The 27,687-nt window shown below is 33.0% G+C and overlaps 1 protein-coding gene across 1 annotated transcript; it reads right to left on the reverse strand.

Annotated features, from left to right (window-relative positions):
- Positions 1-1,116: 1,116 nt before the first annotated feature.
- LOC131033956 ((R)-mandelonitrile lyase-like) lies at positions 1,117-26,941 on the reverse strand. The gene is made up of 6 exons (XM_057965278.2): positions 26,851-26,941; positions 26,069-26,719; positions 24,701-25,523; positions 24,563-24,591; positions 24,387-24,454; positions 1,117-1,329 (listed from the first exon to the last, which is right to left on the reverse strand). Exons 1-6 carry the CDS (start codon positions 26,939-26,941, stop codon positions 1,117-1,119), a joined length of 1,875 nt encoding a protein of 624 aa, XP_057821261.2.
- Positions 26,942-27,687: the final 746 nt, after the last annotated feature.

A 27,687-nucleotide genomic window follows, 5' to 3' on the forward strand; every position in this document is an offset into this window, starting at 1 on the left:
TGTACCCTGATGATCAGCTTGGCGGTCATCTACCATTGTAAATACTCTATGGGATCTCCTTGCATCTCCTACTATAGGTTTAGATGCTGCTGGCCTCTGACTACCTATGTTGTGGAAATATTGAGGGCACTGCGCAGCTCTGTGACCAAACTACCCACAAGAGAAGTAAGCTCCTCTATTACATGTTGGTCCACTAGACTGCTAGAAACTTCCCTGACTAGGGGCATGTGATGCACTCTGCAAGGCCTTGTCTGCCCCTCTGCTAGTTCCTGCTCTTCTTATACTGAGAATTGCCACCTTGTTGGCCCTGGAACTACTTTGGTTTTGACTGTTGCTATTGCTGTTGCCCACCCTTAGTGGGTGCTTGAGGAGTTCTAAATGGTGCAGCTGACTAGGACTGATTCCCACGAGATCTATTCCCACTAGAAGGTGCACTCCCTATCTGCACACCCATCTGACCACCAAGTGCATGACTAAGGTTTAGCTCAACTAATCTGGCCTTCACCACAGCTATCTCCACTGAAGCTGGCTTGAATACCCTCACACCTCCACTGATACGATCATTCAAACCTCTCAGAAAATGTTGGACAAGCATAGCCTCGTCATTACCAATTTCAGCGTATTGTTTGAGCTCATAGAATCTGTGCTCATACTGGTCTACTATCATCCCATACTGATGCAAGGCATAGAACTCATCTACTCGAGTCTGCCTCCACTGGGGTGAGAGAAACCATGCCCTGAATCTCTCCAGAAATAGTTCCCATGTAATGGTATTAATGCATACACCGATCTTCTCCTCCTCTAGTCTCCACCAGATTGAAGCAAATTTATTGAGACATAGAGAAACACTGGTCCAAACCGATGAGCCAGGTCTCTGCCTCAAGACCAGTACCCATTCCATCAAAGTAAGGAGGATTGGACCTCATCAAATCCTTTATGTGACCCAAGGAAGGTGGATCTTGGATAGCTAGAATCTCCCCCCTCCTGGGTGATCTCTCTCACTCTCTCTCCTCTAGAACATGTTGAAGTAACTCCTCTACCTAAGCATGTATAGGCTGCTCGAACTCAGGCCTTTGGCCTAACCTAGCCAGAACCTCCTCAAAACATCTGTCTCAGCTATTCCCTTTCGGGAAACTGCTCTCCTGCATGCGGAGAATTTTGATGAATAGACTGTTCCAGCTCCCGATGAACTGGTTGTTCCAGCTCAACACTCCCATGAGTGGGTGGTTGTGGAGGAATGTGATGGTCAGAACCATAGCCCCATCCTCTACCTCTGCCTCCTTTGTGACCACCCGTATGGCCACCTCCTTTATCTTTCCAAGCCATGACCTAATACCATAAAAGAGAAAATGGTTTAGATCTATAGCAAGGATAAGACAAAAGTGATACAAACATTATAACCTAAGCAACATGGTCAACTGAAAGGCACACTACAAACCCAGAGTACCCAATGTTGAAACTTGGGCTCTGATACCAAATGTAATGCCCCACCAGGAACCCTAAAGGAAAACAACACAACTAAGAAAACATCCAACCTGGTATAGCTTTCCTAGAAGAAATCTATAGAAGAGCCCTAATCCTTTCAATAAAATTCCAATTAATTTCTTCACCTAAAATTCTTGACCTGTTTCCTATCTATCTAAAATAATGACCTGTTCCTCTTTTTAAACTAAAATTCTAGGTTGAATAGTTTTTTTCTCAAAAACCTAAATTTAGAATAAAAGTAATTTTATTTTATTTTCTAATTTTATGCAAAAGATAAACTAACATATAATAATTAAAAATCATTATTCTTTCTTTTCTTTTCTCATGCAAATTAATTAATTTTCTAAATAAAGAATTAAAGCAATACTTTAATTCCAATTAATTCTTTTATTCATTTATTTATTCATTCTTTTATTCTTTTATTTATTTAATTATTTATTTATTTAAAATTCTAGGAAACAATAAATATAATTAATCTAATTTATTTTTCCATTTAAATAAAAATATATTTCTAATATCATGTAGCTTGCAACTTAATTTAACAATTTCTTTTAATTAACCAAATTTATAATCTCAATGCATAAACAATACAACTATTAGATAATTCCATAAACTTAATTAATTAATTAATTAATTAAATCCACTAAAACACTCAAATTAAACAAATCTCAATCAATTACCTATAAAAGATCAAACAGACAAAATACGAAGGCCAAACAAACTAACAAGATGACCAACTGACGACACTCACATGAGTGTAACTGAGTAAAATAGGGTCAACTACTATCTCCTCCACTTCCATTAGAAAATATAAGGCACGCTTAGACCTGTGAAGCCAGGTGGAGATGATACCCTGTACCTACCTGGTACTTGTACCTACAATAACCTGTATCACCGAACCACACATGCATATATATACAATATAGAAAACAAGGCATACACACCGATGAAGGAGAATTGTGACATTCCCTATCTCACCGAAATGAGTGAAGGAAAATTCTCCCCTTGCATCCAATACACTCGCAAACACACAACATATAATTACACATTGCATAGATAAAGTAAAATGTCAGTACATAGCAATAATCCATCAAATGCCATAAATCACAAGTACTGAAATACTGCAAATAAATTATACATCTCATCTCTAGATAAAGCATAATGTCATAAAAATCTGAATAACATATCATGGTAATGTATCCACTGAAAACAACCAATAATAAAATATGAGTCTAATAAGTTCAAACAAGTAGGGGTACTACAAGTTGAATGCAATATTAGGGCTAAGGAAGCATTGTTGAGTGCCTTGCCTGATTTTGAGATGACAAATGTTACAAAATTGTATACTTCTCATGAGATATGGAAGAAGTTGAAAACCCTATAAGAAGGAGACACTCATGTGAAGATTGCTAAATTACAGAGCTTAAAAGGAAAGTATGAGATGGTGACGATAGGCAAAGATGAGAACATTACTTCTTTTATGCAGAAGCTGAAAGAATTAGTATGCAATATCATATGTGTCAGTGAAAAGTTGGAAGAATCAAAGATTATTGCTAAAGTGCTCAATTCTTGACCTGCATCCTGGGTGAACTCATAATATTGGTTTCCACTTTTTGGTACATCCTGATTTTTGTTGAAATCACACATTTTTTAGAGAATATAATTATTTAAGCTTTAAGAGGTCCCATTTGAAGTAATTAATTGAAGAGCATTAGATCAAAGGCTTTTAGATCAAAATTTCTTGGATATAACCTCTCTACTTCTAAATCATACTTGCAATGGAGTCTCGTTTGCATCTATCAAATGCTGATCAAAAAACAATTTTACATTAGCTTTTGGGGGGTCAAATGAATTCATGTAGAATTTTTATTTGTCAAGTATTTAGTCCTTATCATAAGCTTTCCAAATAGTATAATTTTTAATATATTTAATTTCATTAATATATTTTTGTTTTATTTCTTATGAATGTAGGTTTTTCCCTAAATATGAACTTCTTTGTTCAATGCATTGGGAAAAATAGCAAACTAATTCAAAAAAATCTGAAAAATATCTATGCCCTAGATATTGATGTCTTCTTTCTAACAAAAAAAAATAAAATTGAATTTTTATATATATAGAACAATTTATGTGTTCAAACGTACACCTATATCTAAACTATAATTAGTCGGACTTCAAAGCTAAAGAAAATAAAAAATATTCAACATATCACTATCAAACCAACTGCATGCCCTAGGTATTGATGTTACAAACCAAAATTCAAAAGGATTAAGTTTTTATGATTTATAGAAGAAAACTATGTGTTTTAGGATACACGTCACTATTAGAAAACATTGTTTGCTGTAAAAAACTACTTTTCGAGAGAGATGGAAAAATCAATAAAATTTTATTCAAAAAAAATTGAAAAAAATATATTTAGAATCTACAAACAAGATGTTAAAAATCACTAGTTTACATCATCTTCAAATTATTAACGGTTTAAAAGTTATAGATGTCAAAAAGTGAAGTTTTTTTTCAAAATGTTCATCTAAATGTCAAAGTTGGTCAAAAAGTGGGAACCGATATTGTGAGTATACCCTCCTACAAACATGGAGTTGCTGGTATTGAGGAGATCTGGACCGTAACATATGTGACTAGAGACATGTTGATTGGTAAGATTTTAGCATTTGAGTTAAGTGATTTTGGCGATTCCCTTTCTAAGACAAAATCTACATTCAAAGCCACTGCTTATGGAAAGGATAAGCAAATATATGATACGGGAGAAATTTGTTCAAGGAGGATATCAAGATATCACAAAGAGATGAAGGAAATGGAAGAAGAAGAGCTAGATCTTGAGGAGCTTGAAGCACTGATTACTTGGAGATAACCTAAATGAGTTGGTCAGTATGAAGGAAAGTTGCCACTTAAATGTTTTTCTTGCAATAAGATAAGAAATTTATCCTTAAGATGTCCAGAAAGAGTTCCTAAGAAAAATTACAAGCCTAAATTTTAGAAGAGATGTTAATATGTTGCTGATGAAGGTGTTTCAGATGATGAATCGGATAAAGGAAATACAAGTGATAATGAATGAGTGTTTATTGCTATCAAGGAAGATGATCCAATACCTACTAATTCGGCTAGTTGCATGAATGTGGAAAGAGATTTGGCTTTAGAAGTTAAAGAGAATAATTAATGGGTGATTGACAATAAATACTCTCATCATATGATAGATAATAATAGTAAGCTTGTGATCTTGGAAAAGTATGAAGGTGGACTTGTAAAATTTGGTGATTGAAAAGTTGGTATAATTTGTGGGAGAGGTTCTATTTCTCTTGATGGTAAGAACAATACTGATGATCTCCTATATGTGGAAGGCTTAAATCATAATCTTTTGAGTGTTGGATAGATATTTTACAAGGGATATGATCTTCAGTTCAAGAATTGTAAGTGTAGAATCTTGGGTAGCTCCAGAATTGAAATTGCATCAGGTACAAAGACTAAAGGTACTATAGTTCTTTTGAATAGCTCTGGTAAAAGATGTTTGATTACTCATATTGATGAAAGTTGGTTGTTGCATAGAAGGATGTGTCATGTGAATTTTGACAACATTATTAGGATAAGTTCTACTCAAGTTGTGAAAGATATTCCTAAGTTGATGAAACCTACTAACCCTATGTGCAAGGAATGTTAGTTAGGAAAGAAAACCAAAATTTCTTTCAAGAGTAAGAAGCATTTTTCAAATGGATTATTGGATCTTGTGCATACCAATTTGTGTGGACCTTCTAGAGTTAGAAACTTGGAAGGCGATAGATATTTCATGTTGTTGATTGATGACTATTCAACGATGATGTAGGTTACTTTCTTGAGGGATAAATTTGAAGCTCTAGAGAAGTTCAAGATTTTCAAAGCTATGGTTGAGACTTAGACAGGTTTGAAGTTGAAGTGTCTAAGATCTGACAGAGGTGGTGAATTCACTTTTAGTGAGTTTAATGCAATCTATGAAGAGCATGGGATAAGAAGACAGTTGTCTGCTCTAAGAACCCCTCAACAAAATGTAGTTGTGGAAAGGAAGAACGAGACTATTTATAAAGCTGCAAGGACAATTATGATTGAAGGAAATATTTCACATGTCTATTGGAGAGAAGCTGTGAGTACTGCTATTTACACTCTTAACCAAGTGTATATCAAAGGTGATGCCGATAAGACTCCTTATGAATTATGGTTTGGTCATTCTCCTACTATTAAATATTTTAGAATCTTTGGAAGTAAATGTTATCTCAGAAGAGATGAAGATCTAGGAAAGTTTGATGTTAGATGTGATGAGGGAATATTTCTTTGTTATTCTACTAAAAGCAAGGCCTATCATTATTATAACAAGAGACTAAGAAAGATAGTTTGGAGTGCTATTGTCAAGTTTAATGAAGATAATGAGAGTCATTACAAATCTTGTGGATATGATTCAGATGATCAGAGTGATAGTGCAAATAAAGGAAAGCAACTATAGACCCATAATCAAGTTCAAATTGTTTCAGTGAATCCAGTAAATCAAGAGGAAAGAGCTAGTGCAAGTGCAGAAGAAAGAAATCAAGAGTCTTACATTCAAGAAAACCCTAAGACTCCCAAGTATGTAAGATTGAATCATTTTGAAAATCAGATCATAGGAGATATAAATAAAGGTGTTCAAAAAAGGAAAATAATTATAGAAGATCAAGTTGAGTATTGTTTGATTTCTAAGATTGAACCTAAAGATGTGAATGAAGCATGCAAAGATGAACATTGGGTAAAATAAATGGAGGAAGAATAGAATCAGATTGAAAAGAACAATACATGGATTCTTGTTCCTGAACCTAAATACAGAAATGTAATTGGAACCAAATGGGTCTTCTAGAATAAAATGAATGAGCAAGGTGAAGTTGTTAGGAACGAATAAAGATTTGTTTGAAAAGGCTATTCTCAAATGGAAGGAATTGATTTTGAAGAGACTTTTTCTTTGGTGGCAAGAATTGAAGTTGTTAGATTATTTCTTGCTTATGTTGCTTACAAAAATTTCCAAGTTTATTAGATGGATGTCAAGTGAGCATTCCTAAATAGCAAATTGGAAGAAGAGGTGTACATTGAGCAACCAGATGGAATTCTATTGATTGATTAGAGTGATATGGTGTGTTAGTTGAAGAAAACATTGTTTGGATTAAAGAAAGTTCCTAGAGCATGGTATGCCAGATTAGATAAGTATCTGCTGAAGCTAGGATTCAACAAAGGTACTATTGATAGTAATTTGTATGTCAAGATTGATCATGATAAGATTCTGATTGTTGAATTTTTTGTTAATGATATTATATTTGGAGGGAATCATAGTTTGTGCAAAGAGTTTTCTAATGAAATACAGAATGAATTCGAGATGTCTATGGGTAAAAGCACAAAATTGTGTCACGTTTCAGGCCAACTTACTACCACAAGTGAATTTAAGTAATTCTAACTAAAATTAATTTTAGTCAAACATATGCTCTATAGAGATTCATTATAGATATGTTATATATGGGCCACAACTTTTCCAATTGGAATTGTCTACTAAATGTATATTTTATACCACTTTGGGTCTAATTACCAATTTTTTTTTTTTTTTTGAAAAACTCGATGTTTCAACAACGCTTACCTTTAGAAACAATTTTTTTTTTGAAATGTAAAAATACCCTTTTATATATCTATAAGTGAATTTTCCAAAATATATATCTTTTAGTATTTTAATTAGTTTTTATATTCTATATTTTATTTTTATTGAAAGTAGGTAATCAACACTAAAATATAAGGTTGCCTATCTTGTGATGGAAAAATACTAAAATTTATTTAAAATTTTTGAAACAAATAAAAGAACTTGAGAAAAGTGTCTATGTCAAGATGATACAATTATTTTTAGATTTGGATAAATAATTAAGAAAAAAGGTGACACCAAATTGAAAGAGTTATATTTCAGTACACACGACTTTTCAATTTTATTGAAAAATATGTATATCTAAAAAATAGTTAAAAATATATTTTTGCACTAAATTTTCAAGTTATCAATATACACAAAAAAATTAAATAAAATAAGGTGAAATTTACTATATAATGTGTGACATCTCGTGTAACTTTAATTTCAACATTTTATCAACAACTAAATTATAGTGTTTACTTTATAAGAAAGTATATTAAAATAATTTTTTTAATATTTTAATAAATTGAAAACATAAAATACATAAAAAATATGCATTTTATTAGTTTATGTCACAACCCTCCTTTATCACTTTTTGATTTGATACAATTCTATTATATTTTTGGTTGAGCTATTGAGAATAATTGAATGAATATTATAAAAGAATAAATAATGGACCCACATACACACTTGGAGAATATAATTCAAAAGACATTATATATATATATATTTTTTTTTTATGTTTCCCATTCCCAATTATGGCACATGTTGTAGGATAAATTAGAAGCTTCTAGAGGAATCTTCAATACCTTGCGTGTAACTCCCCAACTAGAATATTAATAAATTTTGCATGGGTCCAATATTGGAAAAGAATCTCATTCTTAATTAATTTGTCTAGATAGTGGAATTAAGGGATTTTTCCTATATATTGTATGCAAGTTTTCAAAAGAGGGGGTTGGTTATTCTTTGAAGAAAGTTTTCTCAAATAGTTGTTTTAGTAGTTATATTTTCATTTTGGAGAATAGTTAAGGTTGTTTTGAAGAAATTTTTCCAAGCTTGCAAGGAAGGATCAAGGGAGGCTAGTTGAAGAATTCAAAGGGTATTCTACATCAAGTGCAAGTATCCAGGTTCTTTTTTTGTATTTATTTGAATCATGCATCTTGTTCTTGCTGTGATTTAGATTAATAAAATCTTGTTTCTATGAATTAGATTAATAAAATCTTGTTTCAATTACTTGTGAATTAGATTAACTAAATGAAATCTTGTTTCAATATCTTGCTGAGAATTAGATTTCTTGTTTCAATTTCTTCTTGTGAATTAGATTAATAAAATATTGTTTCAATTACTTGTCGTGAATTAGATTAACTAAATGAAATCTGGTTTCAATTTCTTGTTGAGAATTAGATTTCTTGTTTCAGTTTCTTGATGTGAATTAGATTAATGAAATCTTGTTTTAGATACTTGCTGTGAGTTAGATTAGATAAATAAAAATCTTGTTCAAATTCTTGCTGTGAATTAGATTAAAGAAATAAAATCTTTTTTCAAACTCAAAATCTTTTATCTCTATAAATAATTTCCTTCTCTATGCATATAATCATTGTATTAAAAAATCTCACTATGTGATATAATATTTCAAGTAGGAATTCTTCTCAGATTATTTGTATAAAATCCCTGTGGAAAATATTATCTATTCTGTATTTATTTTAAGAAATCTCTCTCTGTGTGAATATTAGTTTCCTAAAAATATCTCAAAGAAAGCTTTGTTTATCTCAGCATAAGGGCAAAATTATTGGATATGATCACTGTGAAATAAAAATTTAAGCATCTACCTATCTCTGTGATAATTTAGTTGTCTATACATTGCTGAAATAAGTTATTACCACCGCCAAGAGGGATACCCCCCACTACCCTGCGGTCACTATTACAGCAGTAGCCGCAAGGTACTGGAAGGGACCATGGTGGTCCCCTCATCACTGCAGTCCTGTACCCGTAGGTCCGCATTGGTGATGGGACCTGTGGGCCCCACTCCCACTTGGTTTTTTTTTAAAGCCACTACAAAATTTAAACTCATGGCAAATTTGGATTTTGTTAAACTTTTTTTTAATCCAAAATTGAGTTAATAAAAAATTTAACTTAGGTAAGTTTGTAATTTAATCATCTTTAGTAAATTTATAATTAATTTACCTTTAGTAAAATTTTAATTGTAAATTAAATTACATCCAATTTTTTTTCAGAATCTTTTTAAGATTTATTGGGTCACTTAGTTGGCATTTTAGACTCATTAGAAACAATTAAATTCATATCATTATGATTAGTCCAAAATTTGTCTAATGTCTAAACTGATTACTATTTTTGAACTAATGACTCTATAAGTGATTATTCTCATGGTAGAAATAAACGCATTGCTTAACCTTACATGTAACTTACACTATCCTTGCTTCATGTGAATTACTTATACTTTAATTGCATTTATTGATGACAAAGTTACATTTTCTTCATCTTCATGCAAGTTACACGTTTAATTATTAATATGCAAGTTATATTTTAAGTTTTGAATATAAATAATTTAGTTATGGTTTTTATTCCACGTGGTTCATCAAGTAGTTGTTTCAATTAATTAATCTTTGCAATGTCTAGTTATACACGTTCAATTCATAATTATTTTCAAGCATGATGTTTTTCGTAGCTTCTTAGTTAGAAAACTAAATAAATGAAGTCGGAAAACAAAAACCTAGAAGCGTTCAGTATATACAGTGCCTCTGAGTCATGCTTACGGGTAATGCCGTCGTGTTGAACTACTACACTTAATGCCTAATAAAGCTGCATCAACGACGTCTGTGGCATCGTCCCTATAAATCATCAGGGAGTAATAAGGGGCACTTGGAAGTTAAAATCCAAGGGGCGGGTAATCCCCCTTGGATCGATAATTTAGTCAGATAATCCTTAAATGATTTTACATCCGCTAAGTTAAACCATAGTAAATCCCCTTTAGGGTTGATTGAGTGAAATGCTTTTATGAAATTGATTTAATCTTGAAGAGATGTTGACGATTGACAATTGGGTTAAGGGTGACGCTTATGATAGGAAGTAGGATCTAGTTGTTTTAGGCCACAAGCAATAGACCATCTTGAGCCTTTTCTTAAGTGCTACCATTGTGGGTAGCAACCACAGAGAAACTGTCTGGGACATTGACCCTAGAGAGGGTTGTGTACCCAATAATCAGTTTACATCAAACCATAGAGTAGAAAATAGAACTACATACTTTACACCTTGATCCCGTGCCAAAATGGGTATGTAGGCAGTCTAGGGATGGAGTTGTCCCTAGTACTCAGGCGTTCGTGGATGAGGTATAGGTTTTGGTAAGAAGAAGGATTGAGTAGAATCCTAATTTGAAAGATAAGTATAATAAAAAGGAAAAAGTAATTCAATGCATACTTCAAAGGAATCCCGTATGGATTCGCTTGACTTCCTGAGGCTTTAAGCCAAATTCTGAGGCAGAATTCAAGCTTGTATTATGTTATTTTGATTTCTCGTAAGGACAGTGACCTCGGTGCACTCCTATTAGAAGAGTGTAGTACTTAGTGAGTGGCTTAGGACCCGAATGGTCCCAATGAGTCTAAGTCTCTGGCCAGAGCACCTCCTATCCCAATTGGATAGATTCCTACCCCGTATGGGTAGATGCCTATCCCATATTGGATAGATGAAACCTTCTGCTCTGTTTGGACAGATGCCTAACCCATATGGTTAGATGCTCATCCCGGATGGATGAATGCCTAATCCTAATGGGAGTATGCGATTGAATCAAACACAAATGATTAAAGTAAACAAAAAAAAAAGTGGTCAAAATTTTGTTGGGTTAAGTAAGGTGGGTTATTACATGTGGTATCAGAGCAAAGGTTCAAATCTAGGACTTGTGCTCACTTCAATTTACATAACTAAGGGAATGTTTTGCAATGGTTGAGATTAAATTATAAAATCTTAAATCAAGAACTAACTACATAATTTAACTTTCAGGTAAAACCCTAGAATGGCTAGAGGAAGAGGAAGAGGAAGAGGAAGAGGAAGGGGTAATGGAAGACATACTACCACTAGGAAACAAAGGTAAGCTAACCATGAGTAAAATCATGAAGAAACCCATGAAGAAAACCATGAGGAAGACCATGAAGGGGATCAACATAACCTAGGGAATAACGAACATGGGGTCAAGGCTATAATCAACCTGCTAACCAAACAAAGGGATAAAATCAACTTCTTGGAGCAATCAATGGAGGACCTTAGGGAAATGTAGAATGACATTGAAAATCAAAGTGGTACTGAAAATGGGAACCCTGGTAGCAATCAGGGGAATATGATGGGCAATAGAAAAAAAAAATAACATATTGGAACTCTCTAAGGATTTGAAGAAAATCACCCCTCCTAAGTTCAATGGGAGGAAAATTGGTGAAGGAGCTGAGAATTGGTTAAATGAAATGGAAAAGTATTTTGAACTAAGAGATTTTAGCAAAACAACCAAGGCCTTATGGGGTTCCTATCAACTCACAGGGGAGGCAGCTAGTTGGTGGACCAACACCAAGGACCAAAATGGGTATAGCAGGGATATGATCACATGGGATCAATTTGTTCACCACTTCTGAAAAAGGTGGCTCCTCAATTGTTCTTTGATGAGAAGCTGACAGAATTCCATAATCTACATCAAGGGCCCCTATCAGTCCAACAATATTGGGATAAGTTTGTCAAATTGCTTAAGTACGTACCTATTTACCAGAAAGATGAAGAAGGCCAAGCGAGGAAGTTCATTTTGGGACTAAATACCAACATAGGGGTAGAGGTCAACATGCATGGACCCAAAAAAATGAACAAAGTACTTGAAAATTCCCAAAGGCGGGAGAGAAAGATTCAAACTCTAGCAGGGCAGAACTATAATTGGAACCACTCTTTTAAAAGGAAGCAGGAATTCAAGGGGAACACTAACTTCAACAAAAGTCAAAGGAATAATTCTTTCGAAAGAAGGACACTCCCTAATCAATATCAAAGGAATGGAAATAATAATAATAATAGGGGAAAATAATAACAGAGGCAACTATAATAGGAATGACCAGCAAAACAGGATAACTTATCCACCTAGGGCCAATGAAATAAGGAATGATCCCCTTAGGAATCAAGGCAGGAGGGGTCCTCCAGGTGGATGCTTTATGTGTGGAGGAAACCATTTTGCTAGAGAATGACCTAGGATGCAAGGTCAGATTAGGGCCAACCAACCACAACAAGGGCCCCAACAAAGGATTCATGCAGCAGTTAGGAACCGAAGACCAAGATTCCAGAATGTTCTCGTGGAAACTACAAGTACACTATTTGAACAACCAATTTCAAATCTAATTGACAGTGGGTCATCTGAATGTTTCATATCACCTAAATTAGTAAGAAAATATGCATTAAAAGTTAATCAAATGGAGTCATCATGGATGGTTCAATATGGGGATAAGGCAACTAGGGAAGTAACTAAGTGTTTGCCGAGGGCAAGGGTACAATTTCTTGAGTTTGAAACAAAGGTAGATCTCTATGTGGCACCCCTAGGATTATATGATGTAATTATTGGAATGAGTTGGTTAACAGACCATTAAGCTAATGTAGATTGCTATAACAAAGTTGTTGAATGCTTGGATGATGGGGAGAAAGGGTCAAAATCCAAGGAAAGTTTAACCCCATTAATATAGAAACCATATCATCCATGCAATTAAAGAAGGAAAGAAGAAGTTGAGGCCTAATCTATATGGTTGAAATTGATGAAGGAAAAGAGGAAAATATCCCAACCTTTGAAAATATCCCTTTCTTAAAGGAATTCAAGGATGTATTTCCAGAAGAATTACCCGGCTTATCCCCTAAAAGGAAGTTTGACTTTTCTATCGACATACTATAGGGAGCTGAACCAGTATCAAGGGCACCTTACTGAATGAACACAACTGAATTACAAGAGCTCCAAATGCAATTAGAGGAACTCTTAGCTAAGGGATTAATAAGGCCAAGTGTATCACCATGGGGAGAACTAGTCTTATTCGTTAAGAAGAAGGATGGAATATTAAGACTATGCATCGACTATAGGATGTTGAACAAGGTCACAATAAAGAATAGGTATCCCTTACCTCGAATAGAGGATCTTTTTGACCAAATGAAAGGAGTAGCAATTTTCTCGAAGATAGACCTCCGATTAGGATATCATCAAATCAGAATTAAGGAGGAGGACATTCCGAAGATAGCCTTCAGGACTAGATATGGGCATTATGAATTCACAGTAGTTCCTTTTGGTGTAACCAATGCCCTAGCTGCATTTATGAACCTAATGAATAGTGTACTCCATGACTACTTGGACAAATTTGTTTTGGTATTTCTGGATGACATATTAATTTACTCTAGGAATGAGGAGGGACATTTAGTACACCTACAAATTGTTTTGCAAAGTTTGAGGGAGCATAAGCTATATGGGAAACTATCAAAATGTGCCTTCTTCGAGGAAAAGATTCACTACGTTGGGCATATAATATCAAAGGAAGGAATAGCAGTTGAATAGATAAGATAAAGGCAATAGTAGAATGGTCGATCCCTAAAAATGTTTTGGAGGTAACAAGATTTATGGGGCTAGCAGGGTACTATAGGAGGTTTGTGGAAGGATTCTCTAAGATAGCAAACCCCATCACCTCACTACAGAGGAAGGGTAAAAGGTTTGTGTGGACAAGACAAAGTGATAAGGCATTCCAAATTTTGAAGGGGAAACTAACTTCAACACCTATTCTAAAAGTACCAGATTTGAATGGACACTTCACAGTCGTAATTGATGCTTCTATCAAAGGTTTAGGAGGAGTACTTGTCCAAGATGAAGGGGTAGTAGCTTACGAATCTAGGAAGCTAAAGACTCATGAAGTCAATTATGCACCCCATGACTTAGAGTTAGCAGTGATTGTGCATGCCCTACAGAAATGAAGACACTTCTTACTAGGGAAGCCCTTTGAGTTAAAGTCAGATAACCAAGGACTAAAGTACATCTTTACCCAACCCCACTTAAATGCTAGACAAAGAAGGTGGTTAGAGTTTCTAAGTGAATATGATTTTGAAATTGAATATATTAAGTGGAAGGAAAATAGGGTGGTAAATGCTTTAAGTAGGAGGAGACACTTGATGACTATAACAACATTAAAAAATTCTTTCAAAAAGCAAGTAATGGATGAGTAGGGACATGACCCATGGTATGAGAAAGTCAAATTGACTTTAGAATATGATCCAACTGATCCTAAGGTTGAAGGGTATACATTAGATGAAGATGGGTTGCTCAGATACAATAATAGAATCTATATTTCTAATTCAGGAGACTTAAGGGAAGTAGTCTTGTCAGAGGCTCATAATGCCCCTTACTCAGGGCACCTGGGGGTTAACAAACTTTATGCAGATCTAAAGAAGTTATACTTTTGGCAAGGGATGAAGAATGACATAGTCAAGTATGTGGCTAAATGTTTGGAGTGTCAAAGAGTAAAGGCTGAACATAGACATCTAGCTGGATTATTACAGTTACGCGATGTACCTCAACACAAGTGGCAAGTTATTAGCGTGGATTTTGTGCAAGGGTTGCCCATGTCACCTTCTAGGCATGATACAATAATGGTGGTAATTGACAAACTCATTAAGGTAGCACACTTTATACCAGGGGATCTGACGGATGATGCACCTACCTTGGCAAAGTGCTTTGTTAAGGAAATATTTAGGTTGCATGGAATGCCAGAGAAAATCATATCAGATAGAGATGCTAGATTCACTTCAAGGTTTTGGACAACTCTTCAATCAACTCTGGGAACTCAACTAATTTTCAGCACTGCATACCATCCTAAAACCGATGGTCAAACAGAAAGGAAAAATCAAATTTTGGAACACCTACTTCACATGTACTACATGGAACAACAGAATAAATGGGAAGATTACCTACCTCTAGTAGAGTTTTCTTACAATAATACATATCAAACATCTTTGGGAATGGCACCTTTCGAAGTATTGTCTAGTAGGCCATGTTGAACACCTTTGAGTTGGGATAGTCTTGAAGATAGAGTAAGTGTTGGACCAAATATGTTGAAGGAGATGGAAAGGAAAACTAAGGAAATTAGGCAAAGATTGAAGGAAGCCTCAGATAGGCAGAAAAGTTATGTAGACAAGAACAAGACACCAAGGGAGTTTGAGGTGGGAGAGAAAGTCTTCTTAAGGGTTAGGCCACACAAGAGTTCCATAAGGTTTGGGAAAAAGAATAAGCTTGCACCTCGTTATGTTGGCCCTTTTGAAGTATTGGAAAAGATTAATCCAGTTGCATACTGGTTGGCCTTACCTCCCCAGTTGAGCCAAATCCATGATGTGTTCCATGTATCTCTTCTTACAAAGTATGTACCTGATGAGAAACATACTTTGAATTGGGATGCTTTATAGGTCTAGGAATTGGGAGGAATAATGATAGAGCCATTCAAAATCTTGGAGAGGCACCAGTGCCAATTGCGCAATAGAGAGGTTGATCAATGCAAAGTACAAATGGAATCAGTATGATGAAAAGAATGCCACATGGGAAGATACTAGGGAAATGCAACAGTTGTTTCCTTTTTTGTTTTAAACTAATCATGAACTATAGACTCTTTTAGATACATTCAATAAGTGCATCGGGACGATGAAAAAATTAAGGTGGGGAGGATGTCACAACCCTCCTTTATCACTTTTTGATTTGATACAATTCTATTATATTTTTGGTTGAGCTATTGAAAATAATTGAATGAATATTATAAAAGAATAAATAATGGACCCACATACACACTTGGAGAATATAATTCAAAAGGCATGATTTATTTCTACTTTCATTTTTCCCATTACCAATTATGGCATATGTTGTAGGATATTAATCAATTTTGCATGGGTCCAATATTGGAAAAGAATCTAATTCTTAATTAATTTCTCTAGATAGTGGAATTAAGTGATTTTTCCTATATATTGTATGCAAGTTTTCAAAAGAGGGGGTTGGTTATTCTTTGAAGAATGTTTTCTCAAATAGTTGTTTTAGTAGTCATATTTTCATTTTGGAGAATAGTTAAGGTTGTTTTCAAGAAATTCTTCCAAGCTTGCAAGGAAGGATCAAGGGAGGCTAGTTGAAGAATTCAGAGGGGATTCTACATCAAGTGCAAGTATCCAGGTTCTTTTTTTGTATTTATTTGAATCGTGCATCTTGTTCTTGCTGTGATTTAGATTAATAAAATCTTGTTTCTGTGAATTAGATTAATAAAATCTTGTTTCAATTACTTGTTGTGAATTAGATTAACTAAATGAAATCTTGTTTCAATTTCTTGCTGAGAATTAGATTTCTTGTTTCAATTTCTTTCTGTGAATTAGACTAATAAAATCTTGTTTCAATTACTTGCTCTGAATTAGATTAACTAAATGAAATCTTGTTTCAATTTCTTTCTGAGAATTAGATTTATCATTTCAATTTCTTGTTGTGAATTAGATTAATGAAATCTTGTTTTAGATACTTGTTGTGAGTTAGATTAGATATAAAAAAAATCTTGTTCAAATTCTTGCTGTGAACTAGATTAAAGAAACAAAATCTTGTTTCAAACTCAAAATCTTTTATCTCTGTAAATAATTTCCTTCTCTATGCATATAATCATTGTATTAAGAAATCTCGCTATGTGATATAATATTTCAAGTAGGAATTCTTCTCAGATTATTTGTATAAAATCCCTGTGGAAAATATTATCTGTTATATATTTATTTTCAGAAATCTCTCTCTATGAATATTAGTTTCTTGAAAATCTCTCAAAGAAAGATTTGTTTATCTCAACATAAGGGCAAAATTGTTGGATATGATCACTGTGAAATCAAAATTTAAGCATCTACCTATCTCTGTGATAATTTAGTTATATGTACATTGCTGAAACAAATTAATTTCTCTATGTTATTTCATCCTTGTTATTAAATTCTTATTCTCATTTTTACATTAACATTTCTCTTATACATATATCTTTTTATATACTTCTCTCTTATGCTATTAAATAAACTGGAATGAAAACCCATATATATATATATATATATATATATATATATATATATATATATATATATTATACATATATCTTTTTATATACTTCTCTCTTATGCTATTAAATAAACTGGAATGAAAACCCATATATATATATACACACACACACATATATATATACATATATATATATATATATATTATTAAAATTTATACAAAACAAAATATATACGAAATAGTACGAAGAAATCCATAGATTAAATTTTGTCCTTTGCATGGAATAATGGGCCAACGCAGGGGGGTGGAGTTATTACCACCGCCAGGAGGGATACCCCCCACTACCTTGCGGTCACTGTTACGACAGTGACTACAGGGGAGTGGTACCCTCCACTAACCTGCGGTCACTGTTATGACAGTGGCCGCAGGGTACTGGAAGGGACCACGATGGTCCCCTCATCACTGCGGGCCTATACCCACAGGTCCGCAGTGGTGATGGGACCTATGGGCCCCACTCCCACTTGGTTTTTTTTTTAAAGCCACTACAAAATTTAAATTCATGGCAAATTTGGATTTTGTTAAACTTTTTTTTAATCCAAAATTTAGTTAATAAAAAATTTAACTTAGGTAAATTTGTAATTTAATCATATTTAGTAAATTTATAATTAATTTACCTTTAGTAAAATTTTAATTGTAAATTAAATTATATCCAATTTTTTTTTAGAATCTTTTTAAGATTTATTGGGTCACTTAGTTGGCATTTTAGACTCATTAAAAACAATTAAACTCATATCATTATGATTAGTCCAAAATTTGTCTAATGTCTAAACTAATTGCTATTTTTGAACTAGTGACTCTATAAGTGATTATTCTCATGGTAGAAATAAGCACATTGCTTAACCTTGCATGTAACTTACACTATCCTTGCTTCATGCGAATTACTTATACTTTATTTGCATTTATTGATGACAAAGTTACATTTTCTTCATCTTCATGCAAGTTACACGTTTAATTATTAATATGCAAGTTTCATAATTGTCATTATTATGCAAGTTATATTTTAAGTTTTGAATATTAAATAATTTAGTTATGGTTTTTATTCCATGTGGTTCATCAAGTAGTTGTTTCAATTAATTAAGCTTTGCAATGTCTATTTATATACGTTCAATTCATAATTGTTTTCAAGCATGATTTTTTTCATAGCTTCTTAGTTAGAAAACTGAATAAAGGAAGTCAAAAAAACAAAACCTAGCAGCGTTTGGTATATACAGTTCCTTTGGGTCATGCTTATGGGTAATGTCATCGTGTTGAACTACTCCACTTAATGCCTAATAAAGCTACATCAACGACATCTATGGCATCAACCGTATAAGTCATTGGGGAGTAATAAGGGGCACGTGGAAGATAAAATCCAAGGGGCAGGTAATTCCCCCTTGGATCGATAATTTAATAAGATAATTCTTACATGATTTTATATCCACTGAGTTAAACCATAGTAAACCCCCTTTAGGGTTGATTGAGTGAAATTCTTTTATGAAATTGATTTAATCTTGAAGAGATGTTGACGATTGACAATTGGGTCAAGTGTGATGCTTATGATAGGAATTAGGATCTAGTTGTTTTAGGCCACAAGCAATAGGCCATCTTGAGCCTTTGCTTAAGTGCTACCACCGTGGGTAGCAACCACAGAGAAACTGTCTGGGACATTGACCATAGAAAGGGTTGCATACCCACTAATCAGGTTACATCAAACCATAGAGTAGAAAATAGAACTACATACTTTACGCCTTGATCCCATGCCGAAACGAGCATATAGGTAGTCTAGGGACGGAGTTGTCCCTAGTACTCAGGCATTTGTAGATGGGGTCTAGGTTTTGGTAAGAAGAAGGATTGAGTAGAATCCAAATTTGAAAGATAAGTATAATAAAAAGGGAAAAGTAATTCAATGCATGCTCGGAAGGAATCCCGTATGGATTCGCTTGACTTCCTGAGGCTTTAAGCCAAATCCCGAGACGAAATTCAAGCTTGTATTATGTTATTTTGATTTCTCCTAAGGATGGCGACCTCGATGCACTCCTATTAGAAGAGTGTAGTACTTAGTAAGCGGCTCAAGACCCAAATGGTCCTGATGAGTCTGTCTCTAGCCAGAGTACCTCCTATCCCAATTGGATAGATGCCTACCCCATATGGGTAGATGCCTATCCCATATTGGATAGATGAAACCTTCTGGTCTGTATGGATAGATGCCTAACTCGTATGGTTAGATGCTCATCCCAGATGGATGAATGCCTAATCCTAATGGATGGATGCCTAGAGTATGCAATTGAATCAAACACAAATGATTAAAGTAAACAAAAAAAGGTGGTCAAAGTTTTGTTGGGTTAAGTAAGATGGGTTATTAAAGTTTACATCATTTTAAAATTTAAAACAAATATATCACTTTCTATTGATTTAATTTAAAAAGTTGAATTAGCATTGGCTTGTTCATTTATAAAAGTGTCACACAACTTTGTGCTTTTACCCCTATGATTGGAGAGATAAAATTCTTTTTCGAATTGGAAATTACTCAATTAGAAAAAAGAATCTTTATATCTTAGTCCAAGTATGTGAAAGAGATGTTGACGATGTTTGGTTTGGATGATACAAAGCTAGTTGGTACTCCTATGGTGATTGGATGTAAGTTGACTAAGGATGATGAGTCCCCTAAAGAAAATCAAACCAGATAAAGATCTATGATTGGTGGATTGCTCTACTTGACTCAAATGAGACCAAATATCATGAATGTTGTTTGTTTTATTTCTAGATTTCAAGAAATCCTAAGGAATCTCATGTTGTAGCTGTTAAAATAATTTTCAAATACTTGAAGAGAACTATTGATTTTGGTTTATGGTATCCTAAAGATGATGATTTTACTTTGAGTTCTTTTACTGGTGCTGATTGGGTAGGTGATGTGGATGACAAAAATTGTAGTTGTGGTGGTGCATTTTTATTGGGAAAAAGATTGGTTTCTTGGTTGAGAAAAAAACATAATCCTATTTTCTTATCTACTATAGAGGTAGAGTATATTATTGTTGCTAGCAATTGTACACAGGTAATTTGGATGAAGGATATTAGAGTTGTGTATGATGAGCCTATTTCTATCTATTGTGACAATTCAAGTGCAATTAGCATTTCTAAGAATCTGGTGTTGTATTCTAAGACTAAGAATATATCAATCAAGTTTCACTTTTTGAGAGATAACGTGAATGAGAAGGAAGTCAAACTAGAGTATGTGCCTACAAAGGAACACATTGTAGACATTTTCACAAAGCCTTTTTCTAAAGATACTTTTGAGTATCTCAAAGAGAAGCTAGGGGTGATTTCCCCTCCCGATCAGAACTAAGATGCATTGGCATGCATTAGTATGGTGCATTTAATAGTCATATTTTGTGATCCGGATTGATGAGTGGAGGTTGCTACTAAGGGGGAGTAGTCAGTAAGTTAGTTATTGTGTTCTGTGGTGAAAATATGTGCCCTTTTCATTGATGTAAAAGTGGGAGAGCATTATGTGAAAAACTCTAAAAGGTTAATGGGGAGAAAGTATCATAAGAGATTTGGGAGAGAGATTTTCCTTTTCTTTGTCATTGATTGTTTTTCACATCATATGTTGCCATCAATGCCAAAGTGGGAGATTGTTGGAGATTGTTGATAGTATGCTACAAATATGTGCTTAAGAGATATTTGAGGATGTTTGAGAGATGTGTTGTCATTGATGTCAATATATTTCTCTGTTTATTACAGTGATGCAGTTAGTTCAGTGAGTTGGTTTATTTTGCATATTGATGATCAAAGTTTGCAAATTAAAGGGTTTTTAGAGGATTGTGAATAGAAGATTCAATATAATTTTCAAAGGTCCGCATGAAGATTTGAGCGATTTATGGCTATCTATGTTGTGACTAGTTTTTTTAATCAATGATGTTAGGGTATTTAGTATTTTGATCTTCATTGCTCCGCATTGTAATACTTGTTTTGTTGATCTGGAGGAGTGTTTGGGATAGTCATGTGTATCTTTAATTAAGCTGGTTCGTGGTTTAGAGCTCTGCAAGTTATTTTTCAAGGTTGGCAGTCATTCTAGTTTCTTGAAGTTTGGTATTTAATGATGGTGTGATTCTAGTAATTTGAGTTGTTGTGGATGTTGTGGTGATAATTCATGATGCTTGTAGATGTTTCTAGATCATGTGTCTTTTGTGTTGGTGGTCTACATTGATCATTGTGCACATAATTGATGATTTTCTCTGGTGTGATAGTCTTATTCATTGTTTTGGTGCACTAGATACTTGTAGTGTGTTGCAGATGTTCGATGCAAAATTATTAGAGGTGTTTCATATTCGAGGCATGCAATATGGGTTTGTGCTATGTCTTGGCTAACATTTCTTTGTCTATGTGTGATATTATAGCATGTCTGCTTAAATTTTTCTAATTAGGCAGTGTGTGTTAAGATGACCTTGTTGGTCTTGCCAAGGTTGATGTCATGTATAAATAAATGTAATATCCTTGTAATTGTATGTATGTTGTGGATGAGTGGATGTGAAAATAATGTATTAATATTTCAGAGGTGGAGAAGAAGTGTAAGAAGAAATTGTTTGTGCTTAATAGGAACTGTAACTAGGCATTAGGAGATGTTACTTCTTAGTTCATGATCTTCCAGATGTGATCCAAATTTGTATGTAAGATAGTGAGTCTTCCCTGGGTTGTAGCCCTTTCTTTTTTTTTAGCAGTGAGCTCTAGGTAGTGTTCCTAAATGCATATGCATTCCCCATTGTAATATTCATATACTTCTAATAGATTATCATCATATTGTGGGTAGGTTCCCACCATGGTTTTTCCACGTCAAAAATCTTGGTGTTATGTGTGTTCATGCCTAATTGTTAGATCTAAGATTAAGTTTAATTTGTGTGAGTTTTTGAGACAACTGATTCACCCCCCTCTCAGTTGTCTGCCCAAAATCAGACCTATTTTATCAGTCCTCCTAGCTATATGAATATTAGCCCAACAATGATTAAATCTAATTATGTACTTTTAGAATCCTATTTGGGTTATTGACTTAAAATACACTATGTTAATATTTTTTCTCTTTTTTATTCTTTTAACATTTATTTGGAGTTAATTACAGAGAGATTTAGATTCAGGGTTGGATTGTAAATTATGTTAAGAGTTTAAATGATTTAAACTTGTTCCATATTTATGAATTTCTAAATTTCTTTGTTTTGACACCTTTAAAATTGTTTGCTAGAACATGAATATAATTATATAATTGTATTTATATCTATCTATATATAGATGTAGCTTTTTATTTTTCTATCATTATATATTTCTATATAATTATTTATGGAACAACACACAAACATATCAACACAATTAAGGCTAAAAAATGAGTTTTAAGTTATATACACTTAATAACAATAAATTAAGTTTATTAATCAAATCATATTAGATGAAATATTTTTCTCTTATTTGTATCATTTATTCTATAATCTTGTCTTAAAAAACTAAAATTAGCTCCTACAATACACAAGTATGTCAAGACCTACTGATATAAACATTAGGGAGAGTTATATCCTTTCAATAGAAAGTGTGTTTCACAAATTTTTTATAATTGATGCAAGCATGTCATTTGATCCATGTAGTGAACCTAGATTCTATATTCTAACCCTATACTAAAAGAAGGCAAGTCATTTAACAATAATTTAGCAATATTTACTCTAATGCCCTTGTTAAATTTGAATTGATTTAAGAAAAATTGATCGAGTTAAATGAAAGAGTGGATGCAATCTTGAGGAAGTGAAAAGAAACACTTAATAGAGAAACATAAAAAATGCATATAAATAATTTTGTTCGTAAATCATAATCATAATGATAAAAAAATATTACATAACTCAATAACTAAATAATGTTGTCAATTGCATGATATTCCTAAATATACATATTTTCTTACACACACTCTCAAATTGACTTGTTAATTGACAATAGTTTATCCTAGAACTTTTCTTCATATACAATCTTTTCATCTAGCTATTTTGAACTTGTTCTATTTGGAGGTATTATGAATACATTTTTTTAATTGATTATATGAAGTTGAATAGTAAGAAATTTTTCCCTCTATAAACCCTTGGAAATTGAATAATAAAAACATATTCGACATATTCTTAAAATGCAAACCCTTTAACCCATTTTCTAAAAAGAAAAAATAAATAAATGTTTCACTATTGTTTTATCCCTACAAAGATTGAATACTTGATTGTATTTGATGATAAGAAATAATTGGAATTAACGGATTGCATTCCTTAGATACTAGCTGCATATAGTATCAAAAAATGACATAAATGTGTTTAGTCTTGTTGAGATAGATGAATAAAGGAGGCCAATTTGCCAAAATCTAGAATTTTAATTTTAAATTGGAAGGGGACATTATTTCAAATATGTAATTGTTATGTTACTAAATAATGGTTAGGTTTAGGAGGAAAATGACAATGGATATAGATCCATAAATAAGTGTAATAATTAGGTAGTTAAGACAAATTTATAGTTTTTCTTATGTGCGTGCATAGATAAGGTATGACTAAAATGTAAATATATTTGTGTCTATAAATATAAAAAAGGGGTTAGTAGAATGAGCTCAAATTCATAGAATATCATGTCATTCTCTTTTATGTATGTGTATCATGATATTTATTGAAAATAAGAATGAAAAATAGTAACCAACATGGGTATGCAAATGTGATCATTACAGTATTGTACACTTTTATTTTAGATTAATTATGCACATATATCTTGACCTAGAGATGTCATTGTAAGATTTTTATAATTTTCACAATATTTTAATATTTTATTTAGGATAATAAATAAATTTATTATTTATGAAATAAGCATACCATCTAAAAATGTAGATAAAAGAATAAAATGTGGAAACTAAATACCATGTGGCTAAATAAAATAAATAAATGCAAAATTTAATACTTCCCCATTTAGACAATCAACAAACTTATGTGGCTATTTATCTATAGAACTTTTGGAAAATGTGTTCTTTATATAAAATATAATCAAAAGTTAAATTTTATTATTCTCATAAATTTAATTACAACATATTGTCTTGAAATATATTTATATATATGTAGAAGAAGATACAAGATGGAAATAAAAAGTACATACATTATGAACTACATTACCATAAATGGTACCGTTTAGTTCTACATTACCATAAATGGTATTATTTAGTTCTACATAAACATAAATGGTATTATTTAGTCCTATAGCAAACTAAAGGAAATATAGTAAGTATGCAAATGACTTGAGCATGATCATGGACCATTTTCATGGCTTGGTACGCTCTTGAAGGATTTGAATTCCCATATACCTGCATATGTTACATAATTAAAACGTTATGTTCATATTATATTGTGAGAACTTTGAAAAAGTAATAATCTAAATTAAATATTGATATAAGTAATGATATAGATTAATACCTTCCAAGCATGAGGATAGTGCCTTGTGGATTGGTACCAAGAGAATCCTTAAAAATTGAACCATCCACAACCCTTAGATTATCAACACCTTTAACTTGATACCTTCTGTCAACTACCAAACCAACTTGACATCCTCCATGGTAATGGTTATATGTATCTAGTGTATCATTACAATACTGAGCCAAGGCAGAATTGTTTAGTGGATTATTTGGTAAGCTTGTCCCAGCATATTGAAGTGTTTTCATATGTTTGTTATTAGTAAATGCAAACTGTTGAATAGGAGATGACATACTTAGATTAATCATAACTTTCACACAAAACATACATTTTTTCAAATCAAAAGGGTGTGAATAGTAGTTGTAGCGAACATAGGGATTATCTTGAGGGTCTATGCTTTTAAGCCAAAGATCACCCCTTGATATAGGAAATGCCACTTTACCCCTAACAAGACCTAAATGTTGTATACTTGTAATATTTTGTTGGATATAGCTACCACCCTCCATGTACACTTGTGAATCATCTAGAATGCCAACTACTTGTGAATAAGCAAATTCAAGTGGTTTTGGGGATTCTAGAAGGAACCCTGTACTTGGATTGTCTTGAACATTTTTTCCTACTAAAGGTAAATCTAAAAGAACAGTAATATTCAATTTTTTAAGTTGTTCTTTTGGACCAATTCCACTTAAGAGGAGAAGTTGAGGGCTACCTATGCTTCCTGCTGACAAAATCACCTCACTATTGGTTGACAATTGGTTAAGTGATACTTGATAAGGAAGGGCACCATCATTATTGTTGAACTCCACTCCACTAGCCTTGAGCTTTCCTGCATAATATATTCTAAATAATATTACCTACAAATATAAACATATGAAGATGATAGATTACACTATGAAGATAATCTATTATGTATAATGACTTTGACTTCTTGTTTTTTAATATTTATAAATGAATAAAAGAAACATTAATCTAACTATTAATAAATAAAACATTGAAAACACTTAATTATCACTTTTCGTCATAAAGAAAATTTAAGATTATTATTAAACTATTGATATTTTAATGAAGTAGAGGAGTTCTCCGTCTAGCCTAGGCAACTGATACATTCCAGTCTACTATAAATTAATTAAGCTAAGAATGTTGATCACAATGAACGAGTCAACTTGTGTTCCATTTCAACCTACACGTATAGTTTGAAAACGAGGGAATTTTGAAAATATAATATGTCCACGTACATGATTTCAGATTTTTTAATTTTAACTGATGAATAAATACAGTTAAACGTGCTTAAAAAAGATATAATATTCAATTAACTAAATGATTTACTGTTTGAAAACTCAGAAATTTTGAAAATAGAACACATAAACGTACCTGATACCGAATTGAAGAGGATTCTGCTGGCAGTAGCATTCAGAAGAACTACAATATTCTCTGGATTTGCATGCTGGAGAAGATCTGCGGCCGTATGTCTCTTTCCATTCTTGTCAAAAATTGAGCCACTGATCTTGGTGCCCTCCAAATGATCCAAAGTATATCCATGGTAAGGAAGAACTCCTACTTCAAGAAGCCCATTCTTGAAAGCAGAATTCCAAGGAAAAAGCTTGTACTGTTTGAAAATAAATGACTTCTCCACCCATTCATATGATTCATTCACAAGTTTCTCATCCCACTTCATTTCCCGAATATCTTCAGAGCGCGCCCTGCTGTAGAAGCCACCATTGATAGCTGTTCCACCTCCTAGGACTCTCCCCCTTGCCAACTGCACTCCATCTTCTGAGTAAAACGCCTCTGCTACATAGGGAAAATCTGTGGCATCTCCGAAAAGGCTGTAAAGTTTTTCGAACTCCTCTACATCAGGATTTCCATAAGGAGAGTCTCCCCTCTCCAATAGCAAAACAGAGTATTTCTGTGACAGTGTTGCTGCCAGGGGACACCCAGCTGCACCTCCTCCAACCACAATGTAATCATACGTCCTTGCAGCTGCCTTTTTAGCATCTGCTGTCATAAATGGATATGGGTATTCTGCAAACATCAAGAATAGAGCATTAGATACCAATGTCACAACTATTCATAGACTAAGAAGAAACTAGTATATATGAACCTCTATGAAAAATAATTTGATTCCAAACAAAAATTGGAAAATTTGTACCGACCCAGATTGGATGTTGCTGCTTCTGAACAGAACTGATGGAGATGATTTGTAAGCATCAGCAGGCATGAGAATACAAAGAATAATATCTCCATACTGATTAATTTATCTAGTTCTTCTTTTCGATAAATATTTTGTGAAGCATTTGAATGCAATGCAGCTATTTATAGATCAAATGTAAGGAAGATTGAGATTATTTCTGATATAAGCATGATGGTATGTGATAGAAAGAGTCATCTATCTAAATTCAAATCTCCTGAGTGATTTTGATAGGTGAAATTTATTTGCACGTGACTGCCTAATTAAAAGAGACTTTGTTATTTAGATGTATGTTTACTTTACTTGTTGGTAATTAGATACATAAAGATTAAGATACCTATAATTATTTAACTCCATTTTATTCTATAAATAATAATTACAATGACACATATTTAACCAGAGTTTCTATCTAATGAGCATTTGACCCGTAAGTAATGATTTATTTGAAATTCAACGTTTGACCCTCCCTTAAAAGCTAAACTTCAAAAATTAAAAAGAATGTTTGAATTTACAAAAGAACTCTTGTTGAATTGTCAACCCTTCACTATTTTCCTATTAGAGATATGTTATTGCTACTTTTCTTGCTGATGTCATGAAAATTAATTAGACGTGTTGTAATTGTTGTTTGTTTAGTATTAATATATACGTTTCTCAGTAATAGAGGATCGCACGCTTAGCTTTCATTAAATTCTCAATCTTTACCTATTATGCAATAACGTTTTTTATAAGGTTTCTAAGGAGATAAATTGTCAGCCTGTACAACTGGAGGTATTTTACGAATTACATTCAAATTTGTTTTCGT

Source organism: Cryptomeria japonica, chromosome 7 (assembly GCF_030272615.1).
Source record: "Cryptomeria japonica chromosome 7, Sugi_1.0, whole genome shotgun sequence".
Taxonomy (NCBI): Eukaryota; Viridiplantae; Streptophyta; class Pinopsida; order Cupressales; family Cupressaceae; genus Cryptomeria; species Cryptomeria japonica.

Bases quoted from the DNA above. Each gene is read 5' to 3' on its own strand.
- LOC131033956 (XM_057965278.2), bottom strand. From the start codon at position 26,941: ATGGAGATATTATTCTTTGTATTCTCATGCCTGCTGATGCTTACAAAT. The intron at 26,720-26,850 runs GTCGGTACAAAT...TGATGTTTGCAG, and splicing joins AGCAGCAACATCCAATCTGG to AATACCCATATCCATTTATG. The intron at 24,592-24,700 runs GTATTAATCTAT...TAACATATGCAG, and splicing joins ACTATCCTCATGCTTGGAAG to GTATATGGGAATTCAAATCC.